Here is a 20,151-nt window from a genome sequence, read left to right on the forward strand (position 1 = left end):
TTCACTAATTGCTTTTATGGGTTCGTGCTCACATGTTATGAAAAGTATCAAATTTAATATCACAGCAACATGAGTGACCAGGCGTCTCTGACCGGCAGCAAACCTGTATGATAATTTTAAGGTAAAACTTTCGACTACATAAAAAAACAAATATTTACTTACTGTGCGTAAATCAACCAAAGTCGAAGTAATCAATTATGATACACTTCAAAACAAATATAAGATATTATGACAGCAGTTATCAACAAAAAATTAATCAAATACACGGTTATAGGTATCATTAGGTTCACATTGAGTAACAGTTAAATGTTAAATGCGGCTTTTGCAGTCACGCAATAGCGATCGAAATATGATATTATTACTAAAGCAATTTGGCCGTAACAACAGCGATACTAGGCCAGTTCGGCCGTAAGTCCGAAAAACTAAAGGATATTAGCCGTATCTGTGTCAGATACGTCTTAAATCCTTTAGTGAATGCTAGTTACGACCGAACCGCTTAGTATTTATCGTGTTTTTCCTCATACTGCGTATATACGGCTTTTAAAAAACTCAATTTTCTCTGGAAATATAGCAGTTTTGGCTGGTTTTTTTTTTATCGATCTTATACAAAAACTCTGCTGAATCCAAATTCATCAAAACATGAAAATACCTAAATACGTCAGTTACGGCCTCTGTGCTTAGTACGGCAGTATAGAACCAAAGGGTAAAAATTATAGTATTTCTGAATTATAGTACAGGAACATTTTTCATCTCGAATCCTTCAAAATTATAGTATTTTTTGGTATAGTTACCTAAAATTATAGTATTTTACATTTTTCGCAGATTAAAAATTATAGTATTGTACTATAATTATAGTACGGCTGGCTACACTGATAACGGTGAAACTTTCTATATAGAATATACTTTGCGGTGTTATCTTTTTATTATTTTGTACAAATAACTAAAAAAATAGTATCTTAGAAGTTATGTGTGTCTTGACCACTGAATATTGAAATGTACAAAAAATGTAGTCAAAAGAGTTTTGTGGCTTAAATCCATTGACCACTGTATCTTTGATGATTTTAAAATGCTTTTGTGTACTTTACCTCATTTTCGCCGAATTTGTGGCTTGGCTCCCTTGACATTTACGGCGATATGTACAAATTTGACATGACTGATTTCGTTGTCATTCAAAAAACAATATGTAACTTGTATGTATTGACACAGTGTTGGTTAGGAACCAACATTTATTTTATAGATAAAAGTGCTAAGTGTACATGTCACTAAAGGTGTAATTCAAATATAGTCGCTGCCAAATTGCAAAGAATCCATACTATTCAAGAATGCGAGTTGGTGTCAGTTCAAGCAGCTACCGCACTGGCGTGTCAGATCACATGAATATGATAGATGAATATTGACATGCTGCATTGGAATATTCACAGGTTCGATATGTGTAGTAAATGGGTTTTAATAAAGACAAAATTATATTTTATCAATAAAGATTTAATTCACCTTATAGAAAACAATAAATAATATGAAATAGTAAAGATGTATACCATATAACTAAAATAAATAGATTCACGTGTCGACTTGCAAAATCTGTAAGGGAGATTTGACAATACCATTTCAAAACATAAAACATTGTTATACAACGTTCCACTTAAATAACGGAGGATTGAAGATTTAAAAAAGAATTTAAGTAGTTTAGCCAGGCATTTACAAGTTCAACATATTTATTTGTTTATTACAATACCTTCAGTCAGTATTAAATATTGTTTTTTGTTACAAAATTGTTACAACGCATACGTGTAAAGTATTCTTGAACCCAAATTGATGTTCTTTCCACTTTCATTGACGGTTATCGTGCTTTTCTCCACGTCAACAGTAAAAAGAGTTTTAACATCTAACACAACCATATCTTTCAACGGATTCTCGAACGACGGTATTTTACGTGGCCCAAGAACAGGATCCGAATACCTCCAAAGCTTGACTTGATTGGCATCTGAAAATAATAAAGAAAAAAACAGTTAATATTGGGAGAATAATTGTCAAATATTCAGTGCAACACAAGACCGAAACAACTTGGTAAACCAAACCAAATTTCACACGAAAGTAGTAACTCCTTAGGTGAGGTTATTTCTAAGAAATAATACTTCACAGCAGTGGCGAAGCGTGGAAATCTGACATAAATAGTGCACACTAAACTTCTTCTTTGGCCATATCCGCCCCTTAATTGGAGCATATGGACACCACGCGGCGCCTCCAAGAATCCCTGTCGCTCGCTACTTTTCTTGCTTCGGTCCAGGTCAAACCAGCATCCCATAGCTCCGCCGTATACACTCTATAGATAGTATTTAGTGGCCTTCCAGGACGCCGAAATCCGGTTGGCTTAAAGAACAGGCAAGCCAGGTTGAGGTTCTCTTCTGGCATCCGCAGCACGTGGCCGAGCCAGGTCCAACGTCGCCTCATCACTATCAGCGTGATGAGAGGTTGTTGCTTGGTGTGTTCTCTTATCTCCTCGTTGCTCCTAAAGTCATATCACTGCACACCCAGTATCCGTCGCAAACATCTGTTTTCGAAGCTCAGTATAGGGCTGCTCTGAGCCTTCGTACGGTGCCATGATTCGCTACCGTAAAGCAGCACTGTCAGAATGCAAGCGTCGAATAGGCGGCATTTGGTTTTGACCGAGTACAATCGTGAGTCCCAGACATTTCGCATCGAGTTAAATGTTGCTCCAGCCATTCCCATTCGGATAGCGAGCTCTTTCTGCAAAATTCCATCTCCCGTGATGTGTACCCCCAGGTACTTGAAGCTGTCGACGCTCTCGATGTTTTGTCCGTCGCTACTCAGAGGGAAATCTGGATCAGGACAGGTGCTATTACACAAAACGTATGTTTTCTTCGTGTTGATTTTCAAACCAACGCGAGATGAGTTGTTACGCAACCTGTCGATTGTCTCCTGAATGCCCTCGATTGAGTTGTCGAATAGGACAGCGTCATCAGCGTATTCCAGGTCGCATAGCTTCACCGTGGGGGTAACAGGTATGCCTCGGTCAGGAGGTATTGAGAAACGGTGCAAGGACACAACCCTGTCTGACTCCGGTCGTGACCCCGAACCATTCCGTGATAGTGTCTACAATTCTGACACAGCATTCGCTATTCTCGTACAGGCATTTGATTATGGCAATGATCTTGGGAGGGGTCCAGTATGCTTCCAGTAGCCTCCTGAGGGGCGGTGTGGACTGTCGAAACCTTCTCATAATCCACAAAGCAGCAAGCCATCGGACTGTTCAGCTCATGGCTCTGCTGGAGAAGACATCGAAGGTTGTGGATTTGGTCTGCACACGCTTGACCAGGGCACACTAAACTTTCATCAAACATATTCGTTTTCATTGAACTAAAACTACAAAATGCAGATAGTGTTGGTTAATTTTTAGAATTCAATTTAAACCCTGACAAAAATATTTGTCTATAATTAAAATATCTAAAATTATGCCATGAAATCATATGTGATTTTAGATATTTTTTAGATAGAAGAATATTTTTAGGCAATGTGAATTTTAAAAAACAACATTTCCAATTTGTTCTCTTAATTCAATGAAAACAAATAAGTATGACTGACAAAATGTACGCTATTTATATCGAATCTGCATAGCCAACTCCACTATGGTGGTTTGGTTTAGGCAGGGTTTACTGACACAGTTTAGGGTGCAATATTTATGACAGATCATAACTGCGTACCTCCACCCTTCGCCACTGTTAGATATACATAATCATGTTTTGGAATACTCGCGACAGGTTTGAATAGAACTGGAATGTTGTTTCGAGTATTAATCCTTGATAAATTACAAGCAAAATAAGTATTGACATTTCTTAACATTACAACTTACAAAACATGCTAAAAATCGCCACATTGCTATGGCCATATATGCTAAAAAATTATATTATATACGAGGGTGGGGCAATAAGTCCTTAGAAAAGCCGACAGGTGGCGCGACTAGTACTGTAAGCGGTTTGTTTTCATGCAGCGGCACTACCGATTCAGTATGCTGCGAAGTTTCAATCAGATTGGTCGGGTTGTTGTGTGTTTCTCGTACATTTAAAAAAAAAATTTGCTTGTTTACAAAAATGGAGAAAATTGAGTTTAGAGCTGTTATTAAACATTTTAATATAAAAGGGTTAACAGCAAAGGAAATAAAAAATGAGTTGGATTTAGTTCACGGCATATCTGCTCCTTCACTTGCAACTATTTATAACTGGTTAAATGAATTTAAACGTGGTCGTACATCAACAAAGGATGAACCACGCTCAGGACGTCCTGTAGAGGTGACTACACCAGAAATGATCAATAAAATCCACGATATGGTGTTAAGTGACCGAAGATTAAAGTTGAGTGAGATAATTGAGGTTACAGGGATCTCAAAAGGTAGCGTCATTTCTATTTTACATGACAAATTGGGCATGAAAAAAATTTCTGCAAGATGGGTGCCGCGTTTGCTCACAGTCGACAATAAACGCAATAGGGTGGTGGCCTCTAAAGCCCTGTTGTCGCTCATGCAACGCAATCCGGATGAATTTTTTCGTCGCTTTGTGACTGTAGATGAAACATGGATACACCACTATACTCCCGAGACGAAAGAACAGTCAAAGCAGTGGATTGCGAAAGGCGAACCATGTCCAAAGAAGGCGAAAACCGTAAAATCAGCTGGTAAGGTTATGGCTACTGTATTTTGGGATGCACGTGGAATTATTTTCGTTGACTATTTGGAAAAAGGAAAAACTATAACAGGGGATTATTATGCATCTTTATTGGACCAGCTAAAAAACAAAATTGAAGAAAAACGGCCTCATTTAAACAGGAAAAAAATCCTCTTTCATCAGGACAATGCCCGTGTTCACACATGTTTACGATCAATGGCTAAAATTGAAGAATTGAAGTTCGAATCGGTCGACCACCCACCGTATTCGCCAGATTTAGCCCCCAGTGACTTTTTCCTTTTCCCAAACTTAAAAAAATGGCTAAGTGGACAACGTTTTTTATCAAATGAAGAAGTCATCGATCGGACAAATGCTTATTTTGAGGGCCTTCCGAAAACTTATTTTTCTGACGGTTTAAAAAAAATTGAGAAACGTCTAACCAAGTGTATTGAGCTCCAAGGAGATTATGTTGAGAAATAAAAAAAAATACAAAAATAAAAACTGTTTTAATGCTTTTTTCTAAGGAATTATTGACCCACCCTCGTATCTTAAAAAAAAACAGGATTAAATTTTGGATGTCGGTACAGGTAAATGTGTTCATACTACATGACCTATTACAATTTTATGAATAAATCCAATGAGAATAACATAATAACAACCAAGGATATGGACTGGAGTTTTAGATTTTTTTTTATACTAATGACTATTTTCTACTTTAATATAATATTATAATGATACAGAAAAAACACTTGTTAACATTGGTAATTAAAATTAAAAGTTTTAGTAAATGTGGAGCAGGTGTTTTAAACACCAGAATGGAGAAATTATAAAACGGTCTGCTCCAAATCCTCGGTTACAACATAAGTAATAAAATTAATATGTAGGAAATTAATTTAATACCTTTAAGAGTTTTCAAGTCTTTAGTAAGCTTTGAAATGACTTTTCCGACTGTGTCACCGACGGCAACCAGAATCTCCTTATTAAAGAGGCCACTCATCGGCGTAGGGTTGATGCATTCAATTTTCACACCCGGTGAAACGAAGAATGAAATATGCGGTTGTCCTGGACAGCAATCCTCCCTACTTTTATCTTGCGATTCATCAGTGTACTTCACTTCCACTTCGTCCAACTAAACATATAAATGGAAAATATTCTGACAACATTCGGAAAGAAAATATGAAACACTTTTGCAGTGGTAAAATATTGTCACTATATTAGCTGAAATTAACACTTACATCGAGTGTATTTGCCAGATATGAAGAATTTTCCTTGAGTATCTGGACTTCATCGAATTCCATTGTAAGGGAGAGCGCCTGCACCCCGATTTTGTCAATTTGGTCTCTTGTCGCCTGAACAAAAGGCATTACTCGCTTCATATACTTTTTCAACTCGTCCATTTTTCCGAATTCGACTGACAATATTTTATTCTCTGGTAACGTCTTATTAGCCTAAAAAATAAAAATATTTTTATAATTAAGACGGTACACGAGTGAAATACAAAAACTTGTAACTTTCCGAGATATGTACCTAATTTTTTTCATAACAAACATAAATAAACCAATATAATATGTATGTATTATTCATACGAAAGATAGATATTATGTTACTTTAAATATAAATTATTTATATTTGTTTAATTGACCAGTTTTCGGAGCTTATTTTATAACACAAAGCAAACAAAACATAAAAATTTTGCATTGATATAAAAACTGTATTTGTCTAGTTTTTTTATAGCTATCATTCATTGTAATAATACATGACTATTGATAACCGATTTTATTGTTTGATTTACTTTGAAATTGGAACACTAAAACATAAATAATTGCACATGCCCGGATAATTTACAATAAAAATATTTCTCCACGTAACGTCTGTCCACTAGTGTCAGATTCATTAGCACGACTTGATTGAGCGGGAGAATGTTTCATAAGATTTTTATCACAAAACTACTAAATTATGTCTAAAAAACTGATTCCCCTAATAGAAAAAGATTCACAACGTACGTCAAACATTTTCTTCATGGTAGTCAGTACTGCGCTTTGCCAAGGCGGGAAAGTTTTAGCAACCCAAATGATTGCTTTGTCAGGCTTCTCAGGGACAGCCGGCGCATCTGCCTTCCCTTTGGGCTTCTTCACCGCCATGTGGTTCTTCAAAAACAGCCTGAAGGAATGCGCTGCCTCCATTAAATAACAACTGGCCTTGATTTCCAATTCACTGATCGCTCCGGCAACTGGCCACAGTTCACGAAGTATGCTGTTTTTCTGAAAGGGAAAGCAAAAGCACGGTGATACCTCATTTAGCAAATGGAAAATCCTGAGTCTGACAATGTACAAGAAAAAATTGTCATAATACCTGTTAACATCTAAAGAAACATGTCAAAAAAACTCAATAAGAATCAAATGAAAACTATTGTGCTATATAATTTGTACGTACGTAAATTGGTCATATCACAGTTCACCGTGAATTCTTGTATCCGAAATAGCTGTATAGTATTGAGATCAAATTCATGTTTAAATAAAAGACTTAAAAAATATATAATAAAAAGAGAAGAAAACAGATTGGTGTAAATTAGAAACACAAACATATCGTATAATATATTACGTATTTATAAAGAATTCTGAATGGTTCAACAGTAGGTTAGCAAGTAGGTGTTCTAAAGTATCAAGTTATACCTATACAATATCAAATTAATATTCTTATTGAATCTATAAAATTGGAATATTACATCTGCAATGATCCATGAACGTGGCAGTTTTTGATATTAATGCTATACAGTCATCTCTTTCTGGTACGACAGCTCACTGAGCTCACGGTGAACTGATACGGTGAAATTTAATAAGACATACAATTTACATGTTACCGCAAAAATAAAGAACTCCTTTGTTTGCTCTAAATAAACCAGTCCGACGGTATCTACTCTAAATTACATTTATCCAAAAAAATGTGAAATTCTGATTTAAATTGTAAGTAATAGCTAACTTATCTGGTCCATTCCAAAACGATAGATCAAGAATTAATTACTATATTTCAATATGGAAAATTAGACCAATAACATTAAAAAAAGAAACAAAAAAAGTAATAATATAATGTGGCTGTTATTATGTGATGAGAATTACCATTTGTAAATATTCGGTACGCATTAAATAGCCCAACACAATGCAAACCGAGTTGTGAAACTGCTGTAATAATATACTAAATGTTATTGCACGCATTCACTACAATATGCAATTTTCACGGCTTATTTAATTTAAGCTAATGTTTTGCGTCATGTGAACATTTTAGACACAAAAACAAACCAAAACCCAGCACAACTTACCGTAACCTAGGAATAAACATACTAAATTTTGACTAGCGTTTAGCTTTCAAATGAGCACCACTAGTTCAGACATTTTAAAGTTACAGGCTACTTAACAAGTACCAAAAATTTTCTATTATATTGATTTACAGAATGTCTTACATTTCCTAGCAGAACCCAGACATGTTCAGAAACATGGGGACAAATTGGAGACAAGATAAGAGCCTGTGTTTTGATAAACCTCAGAATCAAATCCAGATTCATTCCGTCAGAGCCACACAGTTCACGGTATTTGTCTCTCGCAGCTTGAAACTCGAAGAATCCCGTTCTTAGAGCCTCTTTGAATAACATCTTCTGATAGTTCTCCTCGGTTTCATTGACTTTCATGTTGATTTCACTTGTGAATACTTTATCGTGGAACGTATTTGCGGATCCTGAAATAAACATTTTATTATTATTCACACATTAGTTGAGCAATTGCTAAGGTGGAGCCTCAAACTACTGGGGAATCTAGCGACTGAATTCAAACCATGCAATTTAATATGATTTTAGAGTAATCAGACTGTTATTTTCAAAGTAGGTAACCTCCATATTTCGCCATTTTGAGAGAATTGCAAAAAAATTATCAAGAGCATTAATCAGGAGTGCAAATAGCAATGGCGAAGGGGGGAGGTAGGCTGTTAAGATCCAACATAAATAGTGCACACTAAAGTTTGTCAGTCATACGTACTTGTTTTCATTGAAATAAGACTACAATTTACAGATGTTGTTGGTTAGTTAATTAAACCCTGCGAAAACCATGGCATAATAGATAATAGTTGAAAAATATTGATCTATAGAATATTTAAATTTATACCATTAAATCATACATAATTTTAAACATTTTATAGATAGAAGAATGTTTTTTATCTATTATGGTTTGGTTCAGACTAACTTTCAAAAAACTAACCAACACCGTCTGCAATTTATACTCATTAATTCAATGAACGCAGTTAAGTATGACTGACAATGTGTACATTATTTTAGGCAGGTTTTAATTGAAAAACCAACTAGAACCATCTGCAATTTATATTATTAGTTCAATGAAAACAAATAAGTATGACTGACAAACTTTAGTGTGCACTATTTATGTTGGATACTTCGTCACTGGCAAATAGACTAATAATTTCTTTTGCAAATATATTAGTAAACAATTAGAAAAGCAAATAGTGAAATACAATGTATTTAACCTCATAAACATTAATAAAAAAATTGTGTTTAAAGTTAGTTGTAAAATATAAAAAATACCGGCTGACGAATATAATGAATTTGCAATCAACTCTACGTCTAATTTAATTCTATCAAATAAACGAAGCTGGCAAAGAACTTACAGAATCAGAATCAAGAAAAATAAATATGGGGTTAACGTCTTTAAATAATAAATAGTCTAAACATAAACTTACAATGTAAAAAAAATACGAACCTTTTCTGAGCATTTCCTTTGCTCCCAATGTCTCTTTAACCCATTCAATAAAAGTATAAAGCCTCAAGATTCCAGCATCAGCCATGCTTTCGATGAAGTTGGCATCTTCAACAGTGTCTCCTGAGTCGGCCAAGCATAGCCTCATTCCATCGGCGCTGAACTTCTGGACGGCGTCGGTCAAAGTCAAAAAGTTTCCTTCGGATTTAGACATCTTCGCCGAGTTAAGCAGCAGATGTCCGTTAGCTCGAATCGTCTGAGGCCACATGCCCTCCTGATTTGGCCACATGGCGCAGTGGTTATAGATGTAGTATGTTAAATGATTTTGGATCAAGTCTTTGCCGGACACTCGAAGATCAACAGGATACCTATACCAATTACATCGACATTGAGAACATAATAAATTTAGTAATAAGTAGCCCGCCTGTACAATTTCGTCAAAACGATATAATCATTCAAATTACAGAGGTGTTAAAACAGCATTCATACGTTTACAGTCGAATATGGTTATTACGAGGAAGATGGGACCGACTGAATTTGCTCGTTATATTGTAATAAACATTTTTCGCGCCACGTTTTATTTAAGAATAGAACATAAAAAATCTGAAAACCATCTTAAAAATTCCCGAAACAAGCATGGCATTCATAAACAACAAAAAAGGTTGTTTATTGTAATGAAGTGCTGAGCCGCCGGCGCTGGTAGGTAACTACCGACTTTACAAAGTTTGGATTTTTTACATGCAATTTCAACCATATGTGTAGATACTTTTTCTTGTCGGCGAAAACACCAATTAGGTACTTAGACACTTAACTAGTATCATAAACGTAATCCGATCCCGGCGGCATCAGTCGGATTTTATTGCTTAGGGTCGAAAATGTTGTTTTTAAACGATCGACTCATTAACAGTTTTGCATGGTATACCCGAGAAGTAGCTCGTTATAAAAGTGAATAATTGAATGGAGAAAATAACCTAAAATGTTAACGAATGTTTCATTACATCCGAGATCTCGCTATTTCCGTGATCGTAATAACCAAGTTCGACTGTACTAAAAAAAATGTATTTTTTTCTATGACAGATTATCAAAATATGTTACTAACCAAAAATTGAACTCCCGTTTCATGACAGTCAACGCCTCTTTCTTAATTTTTGTCTTTGACGGGTAGGGAGCGTTATTGAAGAAAATATAATCCCAGACGTCAGGAGTCATCTGATCTGATGCAATATTGAAGGTGTTAGGCTTGTCGCCTTTGAATGAATTTCCCTGCAGCAAGTGAGCGACGGTGTAGTACGCCATGTAGATCGTGGAATCCGATAAAGATTCAATGAGCCATTGCTCATCCCACGGAAGTTTGGTACCTGTAAATTAAATAGAAACTTTCAATGGTATATAATATTATTATAACCCACCAAATAAATTTACTTTGGGTTGGTTGCTGGTATAGTGGAACGATTTTACCTTGAATATGCACAGATGTGACTTTGAATATTGTTACGGTTTCTATTCCCGGCTTCACATACATCAAGCCATGCTTTCTCTTGCTAGGCAATGCTATAACTTATTTTCTGTCAAAACTACAGAACTTCATATTGATTATTAAATGTGTTTTCTTAGATCATTGCATCAGTGTCGACAAAATATGATATAAAGTTGTGGCATTGTGTATTGACAAATTCAGAATTGAATTTAAATACCACAACTTCATAATATTAAATTCAGTCGACACTGGTGCAATAGGCAAATAAACATCCTCATTTACAACTATGACATATTTATAATGAGTTTATCAATGATTTACATTTGAAACTTATGTGTTTAATCATGATTAAATTTATTCTGAGATTATAATAATTGTACCTATCAATTTCAAAGACCAAAGGTATCTCTTAGGGCCAAACCGGTCGTTTAGTGACAAAAGTGACACCACTAAATAGTGAATTGAGAAGTGACAGCTGTCACAAAACAAAACTATATTTGTTTGAATTCTGCGTATCATATAATTCACTATTTTGACATAATATGCCACATGCATTTTTTTAACTTGTCACTGCCAGCCAATTTTTACTATGTAGGTGAACACGTCTTGTAGGCCAGCTATTTTTGGAATAAAATAAATCCCTTAAAAATATGAAATAGGAACAGAATGCTAAATATTTGTGAAAAATTACCAAATCAACATGTTTCTCGAGTTTATCGGGAATATTTTCACACTAAAATGATGAATATTGTTTTGAAAATATACACAAACAGTTCATTCAGAAGTTATGATGTTTACAAGCCCACGAGTTAACTCGTCCGTGGCCTGACGCGACATACATGCATTGGCGAGTTAATTCGTCCGTGGCACTGATCTGCCATTATTTATTAGCCATTTATGTTAGTTTGATTAATTTGATAGTGATATCATATCTTCATCCAGCACTCGGCATAGGAACTTTTAATTTTCTGATGTCTTAGTCCCCATATAAAGTAAGTTTTTTGAAAACTAGATTTTACACATTCCTATGTACCTACTCCTTCGTTGTTATTTTTACCCCTAAAAATAAACAATGTAGAATTCTGAAACGCATCTACTTTGTTATGAAAGATATTAGTACTATGTAGTTAAAAGTTACTGGACTACCACATGTTATACTGACCTAAACCATACGTTCTTGAACAAGCATGTTCATGGAGCCAATTCAACGATGCCGTGAAATTCTTCCTGACTTCATCGTGGTACGTATTCATATTAGCCAATGCCTTCTCAGCCTGCGCCTTCCAAACTGGTTCGCCATAATCCAAATACCACTGATCACACAGAGCGACAACACATTCATCGCTGGACCGAGACATGATCAGCTTTTCAGGCTCGTAGTATATCACAGCTTCCGAACTATCCACAAGCTTCTTCTGCAAGTCTTTCTTGACGTCCTGAATTTTCTTTCCTTTGAATTCACCGACCAACATCACTCCATCGTAGAATCCTTTCATGTAGACCATTTCTTTGGCTTCCAGCAGTTTATCTTTGTCATTCTGACTTTGAATTTTAAGCATGTCGTAAGCTGTAACCGCTGAAAGATTACCAAACTCCGGTACATCAATAATTGGAATAGGTTCAAACGGTAAAACCATTTCGTCTTTAATACCGTATTTTTCCCTGAACGGCTGCTTCTTTTTCAAATCGACAAGGGCAGCATAATCATCCGGTGAATCTGACGGAACACTGGTCACGACGCCCGTTCCTTTGTCTTCTTTGATCGTCAACATCGGAAGAGTGTAGATTACAGAATGAGACGTCAGCGGTGACTTTAAGGGGAGCCCTAGAATATCCTGACCGGTCAACTTTGCGATGACGTCAACCTTCCCTTCGACGGCTGTGAATCCTTGGTAGGACATATTACGAGCTGATCGTGCTGTACAGATGTACACGTCGTTTTTGGTGGTGTTGAATGCGATGTACGACATGTCAGGCCTGACCCAACAGTTGGTCTGTCCATACATTGTTTCTGGACGAAGGGTGGCTGCCACTAAGAAAACGTTCTTATTACCGGCAGTGCTAAAATAAAGTAATGTTCAAATCAATTAATTAGGTAGTCATTTCATGACAATGATTCAGTAATCCATTTCTTTAGTTCAAGTCTCTTTTAAAACATTCAAACCCTTAAATTAGATGGATAGAAGAAACACACTAATAAATGTGATCTAGTCAAAAATATTATATTATTTTTCATTATGAGATAAATTCATTAACACGTTGATCGCCATGGGGGTCACCGGTGACCGGCAAAGAAGACCTGCCTTAGAGTTGTTTTACAGCGCCGGCGGGCATGCGCACAGTGCATTTTTCGATACGCGGTGACCGGCATGGCCCTTCTGTATATTACTGCCACTTGGCCTGAAAATATATCTTCCCAGTCACAAAATATAGGCTCAATAATGTAAAGAATGTACATAATGAAAAAAAAAGTTTTCCTTTTAAATTGTAAATGTGTTTTTATTGATATAAAAATAAAAATTAAATAGATCTAAAAATGTAAGTTATAAAAAATATGTAAATAATAAAAAAATAGAAATACAAAAATGATTATAAGGTATGTATACATATATTTCCAGTTTATGTGTATCCAGGTATTATACTACCCAATTTGAAAACTTTTATTCCGATTTGTGCCTTTTCTGTTTATTATACTATCTAAATATAATTCGACCGCGAAATGGCACCATGCTCTCGTCAACACATATTGACAGGTGACCGGCGATATGGCCGGCCCGGCGCAATAGAATAAATTAACTTGGTGGCGCCGCGACGGACACATGTGGCCGGCACATCATAAAAACCAATATTTACGTAAAAAATCATCAAAATGGAAAAAAACCATTATATTCTTTCATAACCTATCAAATAATACCTTAGAAACAAATAATCATTTTTTAACTATTTTATGTAAAACTAGTTGGCGATCAATGTGTTAAATGAGTTAAAAATCAAGAATTTGAGGTAGTTAGGTGTCTAATTAATCTGTAAACTTTATAGGAAAGATATTTATGTTGCATCATGTTTTCAACTATCTTTTCTCGTTATACAAATAATATTAATAAGTACATAGTTTAATAACAAAAACGTACATAATAAATAAACTAAACGTATCAATTGTGGTACAAAATGGTTACAATGGTTCCTTTAATTGGTTATAACATTTTCTCATTTAATTAATTTGTTATATTAACAAGAATTAAGTGTATTCTGTTCTGTATCAGTGTGCATTTGCCATTGGTGAGTATGCAAAGTGCCTGAAGATGTCGAAAGGCAAAACACAGGTCGCAAAATAGGACTCAAATGGAATAGTACAAAACTTGGATAAATTAGAATAATATGTAATGTTTATTCATGACGAGAAAAGATGGTGCAACATAATGACACAAATATCAATCCTAAACGAGTTACGGATTGTTCAACGCAACCCCATGACAAAATAAAGTCATGGAACTTATAAAATATTATACAATTTATTGAGGGAATCAAATTAATTGCATTATATTAATCAGACTGAAGGTACAGTAGTATTTTCAATTATTACCTACCTAAGTTGTTTAGGATACGGCTTAATTAGTTGCATTTTGATGAGTGTGTACTCCTGTGGTCCCACTCCTTCCCCTGAGCTCCGATCGTGGTCCATGCAAGGTTGTCCGTCACGTGGAGAGTATATCGTGTACCTTTTACCGTACTGCACCTTGTTGCGGTCTTTCAGATGCATGAATTGCCAACGCACAAACGAATCAAAGAATGGATTCGCATCCGTTGTTATAAACGTGCGTCTCCAATCTACCTATAAAAATAAAAATGTAATATTTGATGTGGAGTAATGCAATAATTATTACTTACATATTAATGTTTACGGTTACGCAAACATTGTGCAAGAAATAGGGTTTCCAGTTTTAATAAACGATATGTAAACCGAGGTATTTGACTCTTAACACGGAGCATATTACGGATCTTGTTAGATTTGTTGATTCCGAAATTTCTGAATCTAGGCACTAGCTTTCATCTGAAGTAACATATTCTTGAGAAATTATTATTGAACATACATATTGAGTCTATCGGATACTGACCAAAGTGCTTTACCAATTAGCCACTCTTACTCCAGAATTATTCGTTGAACAAATAAAATGGTTCATTAAATGATTAACAAGTGCAAACACGTTTATACTAAAATTTGGAGAGATCCTGACGTTGGCTAGCAATCAAGGAAAGTACCTATTATTGGTACCTTGATTCAAACTACAAAAAAATAAAGCACCTCTAGGCCGGTGTTACGCTATAAAACATCTTTGTCAAATAATGGACTGACATGAAAAACATTTTTTGTCTCAATCATATTATTTCGGTAAAATGAACAAGGAATACAGAAAATCTCGTTAATACGAATTCCACAGGACCGAAAATCGAAAAAAATTCGAATTAAGAATTATGAAATGTATGGGGGGAAAATATTAAAATTTAAAAAAAAAATTTTTGATTTTCATCAGTATTGTTTACGATCATAGATGTGCCTACCAAATTTCCAGTTTCGTGTGTGTTAATGGGTCATAAAATGTCAGGATTATTTTTATTACCTTCTTAAAATAAGTAATAATTTCGAATTACGAAATTTGAATTAAAGGTATGGTTTTATAATATGAAAATAATGTTCAAGGGACTTTTTTTTCGCGAAAATTTCGAATTATCCGTGTTCTTATTAACGAGGTTCTACTGTACTTAATTCGTCATTAATTTTCTACAAACACGTATCTCAATTTTTGTCAGTTTTGAGTTTGTTTGACGTAATGAATTCAGAATTTGAGAACGCACATATTCCACTAACACGTATCTTAAAACATAATAGATTTAACTTGTTGACCGCGAATCATTTAATAACTATTTAATTACCGCATTTAAATAATATGCTAACTATATCGAATGGCCAATTAATTAGTGTACAACAGGTGTACCGTCCGTGTAGAAAGGATTAAGCAGTACAAAAAAACATATCACAATAAAAGAATTTTTTAAATATATATTAATAAACTCGTATCTTGAGTTACGTGTTTGTAAGTATACAGAATACTGAGCTCCGACAGATGATTATACCGAAGTTCTTTCTCGTAAGTCAAGATATGTGTTTACTGCAGTAATATTGTGGAATGATTCACAGTAAATTTGCAACACATCTTCGTATCTTCGACAATATGACTGAACGGTCGAAAGTGTAGTGCAATAGATTGAAGAACTATAACATTTTTTCATGAAAATATGTGTAATTATACTAAATGGATGTTTCACACAAAATTTTTAATTTCTGAATTTAAAACTGAGAGAATAAAGTTGTTATTTGTCTCTCCTAAAAAGTCATTTTTGAGATACATACGTGTTTGTAGAAAATTACCGACGTTATATATCTTATAACCAACAAAATCACTGCCATTTACATAAACTAGTATAATGTACAATAATTTTACTGTGATGTTTTATATAACAAAAAAATATTAAGAAATCTTACGTGAATTCCAATACTAAGGAGATCTTTGACTGCTAGAGGTGGAAAGTAGTCCAACCAGTAAGAAGCATCGGCGAAAGGTTTAATTTCATCATCAGACAATCCCAGGCTCTGCATAATCTGCCATTGATACTTGGCACTGCCGGCCTTCGCCACAGCTTTACTTTTCTTCCCTTTACTCTTGTCCTTCATCACCACGTCGTCTTTTTCAACGACTTGCGTAGAATCATCTTCATCGGGGAACACTGGAGGACAACCGTAAGTCTCGATTTCTCTCTTTAGTTTGTCTGCGCAAGCTTTGATTGGCATGCCGGTGCAATGGAATGCAAACGGAAAGAGACATTTCTTTCCTTTCAGGCGATTATACCGTACAGCAAACTAAAAAAAGGCATACGAAAATAAGTTATTTCAGTAAATCCATGGTTTACAAGAGATTCCTTTTATTTTTTGTTATACTAGTCTTCAAATTCTGTCAGAGTACGCCACCATGAATCAATGGCGAAGGGTGGATGTAGGCTGTTAAGATTTGACATAAATAGTGCACACTAAACTTTGTCAGTCATACTTATTTGTTTTCATTGAAATAAGAATACAAATTGTAGATGGTGCTGGTTAGTTTTTAAAAATTCGTATTAACAAAAAAGGATAATTATGCCGCAGATGCCCGTATGAGCTTATATAATTATATTTCTGTCCGAGCAGATGCTTTTCGATCCAATAATAAAATTGTTAATTTAAGATTTGAAATTTTCATACATTTCGTTGCATCATTATCACACACTAAGATTATAATATTAGGTTGGGTTTAGTCTAAAAATAAAGTTATAAAAACTCATGCGGGCATCTGCGGCACATTTACCAAAAAAAGTATTTGCTATGAAAAGTCAACACGCAAAGAGCACGTGAAGTAATAGTATTGTAGCTGTCAGTATATTATTGATCATTATATATATTTTTAATGTATCAAATTATTCAACCGCAATAATAAATTCCCAGCGACCCATGTACCGGTAAACAACTGTTTACCTGTATCAGCAGATTGATTGGCAATATTAAATACGGTATCGCAATGGAAAATTCGTCTAATATCCATTTCCATAGTATCATATTTTATGACTGTAATAATAAATAAAATTCACAGCTACTCGTTCAATATAATGGATGTACAAGAATATAATGTTTAGGTATTACTTTCGACTGTAAAAATAACGAATACTGATTTATCAAAATGTCACTCGAATCTAAGTACCTGGCTCGTAACTATCTCAGTACGTAATATGTACTGCCATTGTATTTATACTATCGTACCGACTGTTACGCTGCAAATAAAACTCGCTCCTGCATACATTTTCGGTTTCTTCATTATCATCCTCAACACCATAACCTACGACACATTGACGACTCCCAAAGCGATAACCCACACAAAAAACACTACAGTATCAACGAGCAAAAACTTTGTGATGTAATAGTGCATATAGCATGTGACATGAAACACTTTCAATCGATCTTAACCCTTTCAAAATTTTCACGAAACATACATAACTGTACATACAATGTTGATACTGACCTCACACTTTGATAAGGAAAACGTGTGTCCCAAATGAAGTCGTCCGTTCATGTAAGGAAACGGAAATGTGCAAAGAAACTTTTCCTTTTTGGAATTATCCACCGATGCAGGAGCATCCTCTTCGTAGATCTTGTCCTTGGCCCATCTAGCCTGCACTTCCTTCTCGATGCACTGCAAATATTCTACCTTGAAGGTCCCTTTCCGGTCAAGGGCGGCCTACAAGAATCAATACAAAAATATTGAAATTATAATTATTTTGAACAATATGGCCACACAACCATAATATAAAAATTGATTGCCTATTTATTTGAATTGGTATAGTCGATTTATATTATTTTACGCATTCCTCAATACCTACAATGAAGTGAAAGAATTATTAAACATTGCGTCAGAATAAAAATGTAGCACACAAGTGCATTTTGTGTGGACGTCATATTTAGTGCCAAAACGGTTGTCAATTAGACAATCAATTAAAATATTAAGGAATACAATATATGATAATTATAAAGTAATGAATATTCATACCATATCGGTTTACTACCGAAATAAAAATAACATAAAATTATTAATTTTCGATAGTACACACACGTGTGAGCCACAGCCGGCTAAAATGACAAATTGACACTTCGACACCAGTGTTGCTGTTGCTATAATTTATTTGGCATAGTCTATGGTTATATTCCATAAACTAAAATATAATCTTAAAAACCTTTTTATAGAAAATGATTACTGATTTAGAATTTGATAGATTCAATTTAAACAAAACACGTTTTAGTCTGATGAGAAAATTTTGTTGATAGTTTACTATTCACTGAATATTCATAGAAGATGTTGAAGAAAAACTTTTTTCTATGTCAGTGGTAGTTATTCAAACTGACGAACACCCAGGGATGCTGCAAAATATTATTGAAAAGCGGATTACTGAGAGTGTATTGTACCTACGTTCTAATAATAGCATTAAATTATTTTCACCACATTTTTTCAATGTTTTGGATCCAAAGCAATGATGAAATAGGTTTGAGTTATTATTGGTTAAGAACCATTCCTCCTTGAAAAGAAACTTCTACCCCGCTATGGAGGTACATTATGCTTCAATTTGGAGTAATTTACCTTTCAATACAAATAAATGATAATGTGATAGTCATGGCCCTACATCCTGAAGCGGGCCCCCAGGCTATGATCTTTGGCGGACCCCATACATATCGCTAAGGTCAAAAGCAGTGTGGCTCTCATTAGTAGCATTTTCCAAATAGTGTTTGAGGTGAAATTAACCTGTTCTATGCCAGGAGGTATAAGTATGGCCATATACGGAGGGCCGCGATTTTCTTTGAAAAAATAAACCTTAGTAAATATACTTTTTTTGGCATTATATAAATACTATGTCATATAAACTTACCAAATTAATACACGATGTGTCCATTTACGCCGTCATTTATCGAAATAAATCAAACTTAATGTTTCACGAAACGTCAGGGTTGTCACAACACTTACACAGTAGAGATGAGAACGTGATTATGTATGAGAAGTAATTCTACAATATGCAGCTTCATATGCACTGGGAATCAAAAAATCTTGTTCCTCTTCATCAAAATCTACATCAAAATCACTGTCATACGATTCAACAGTGAGGCCTGTTCGGCATTTTCTGATGTGCTTTGTGTTCCTTCCATTTTGATTAGGAAGAAGATAAAAAATTTTATATGTAAAAAAGTTCAAATATCCCAGAAACTTGACTTATTATAAAAAGATATAATACAAAAAAGTCAAATAAGTTAAACACTATGCGAATAAAATAAGTCACGACACTAATCTAATATATAAAAATTAATATTTGTGTGTTTGTTTGTTCGTATTTAATGCGCAGCCATACCGTTCATCCGATTGCGATAAAACTTTGTAAACTTATTGCTTGCACTTGCGGGAAGAGTATAGGCTATACTAATATATAAAAATGAATGTCTGTCTGTCTGTCTGTCTGTGTATCTGTCCCGCATGCGTTCCTATACCATTCATCCGATTGCAATGAAATTTTGGTAAGTGGCTGTATGCACACCCATAAAGGTTTCTGAATTAGAAAAATTATCATCTTCTTCTTCTTCTTCATTCTATCTTCTTTTATTCGTATGGTCCCTATACCA

At 34.7% G+C, this 20,151-nt stretch overlaps 1 protein-coding gene across 1 annotated transcript; it reads right to left on the reverse strand.

Annotated features, from left to right (window-relative positions):
• Positions 1–1,519: 1,519 nt before the first annotated feature.
• Positions 1,520–18,641, reverse strand: LeuRS (Leucyl-tRNA synthetase). Its single transcript, XM_085958527.1, has 12 exons — positions 18,539–18,641; positions 18,014–18,229; positions 16,450–16,824; positions 14,495–14,739; positions 12,070–12,968; positions 10,530–10,788; positions 9,434–9,798; positions 8,134–8,405; positions 6,680–6,937; positions 5,912–6,124; positions 5,577–5,805; positions 1,520–1,981 (listed from the first exon to the last, which is right to left on the reverse strand). Exons 1-12 carry the CDS (start codon positions 18,539–18,541, stop codon positions 1,773–1,775), a joined length of 3,543 nt encoding a protein of 1,180 aa, XP_085814653.1. The 5' UTR covers positions 18,542–18,641; the 3' UTR covers positions 1,520–1,772.
• Between the last annotated feature and the right edge of the window lie 1,510 nt (positions 18,642–20,151).

The sequence above is a fragment of the Rhyacophila brunnea genome, unplaced genomic scaffold, assembly GCF_057557595.1.
Source record: "Rhyacophila brunnea isolate RB1 unplaced genomic scaffold, BYU_Rbru_1.0 scaffold_8, whole genome shotgun sequence".
Classification (NCBI taxonomy): domain Eukaryota; kingdom Metazoa; phylum Arthropoda; class Insecta; order Trichoptera; family Rhyacophilidae; genus Rhyacophila; species Rhyacophila brunnea.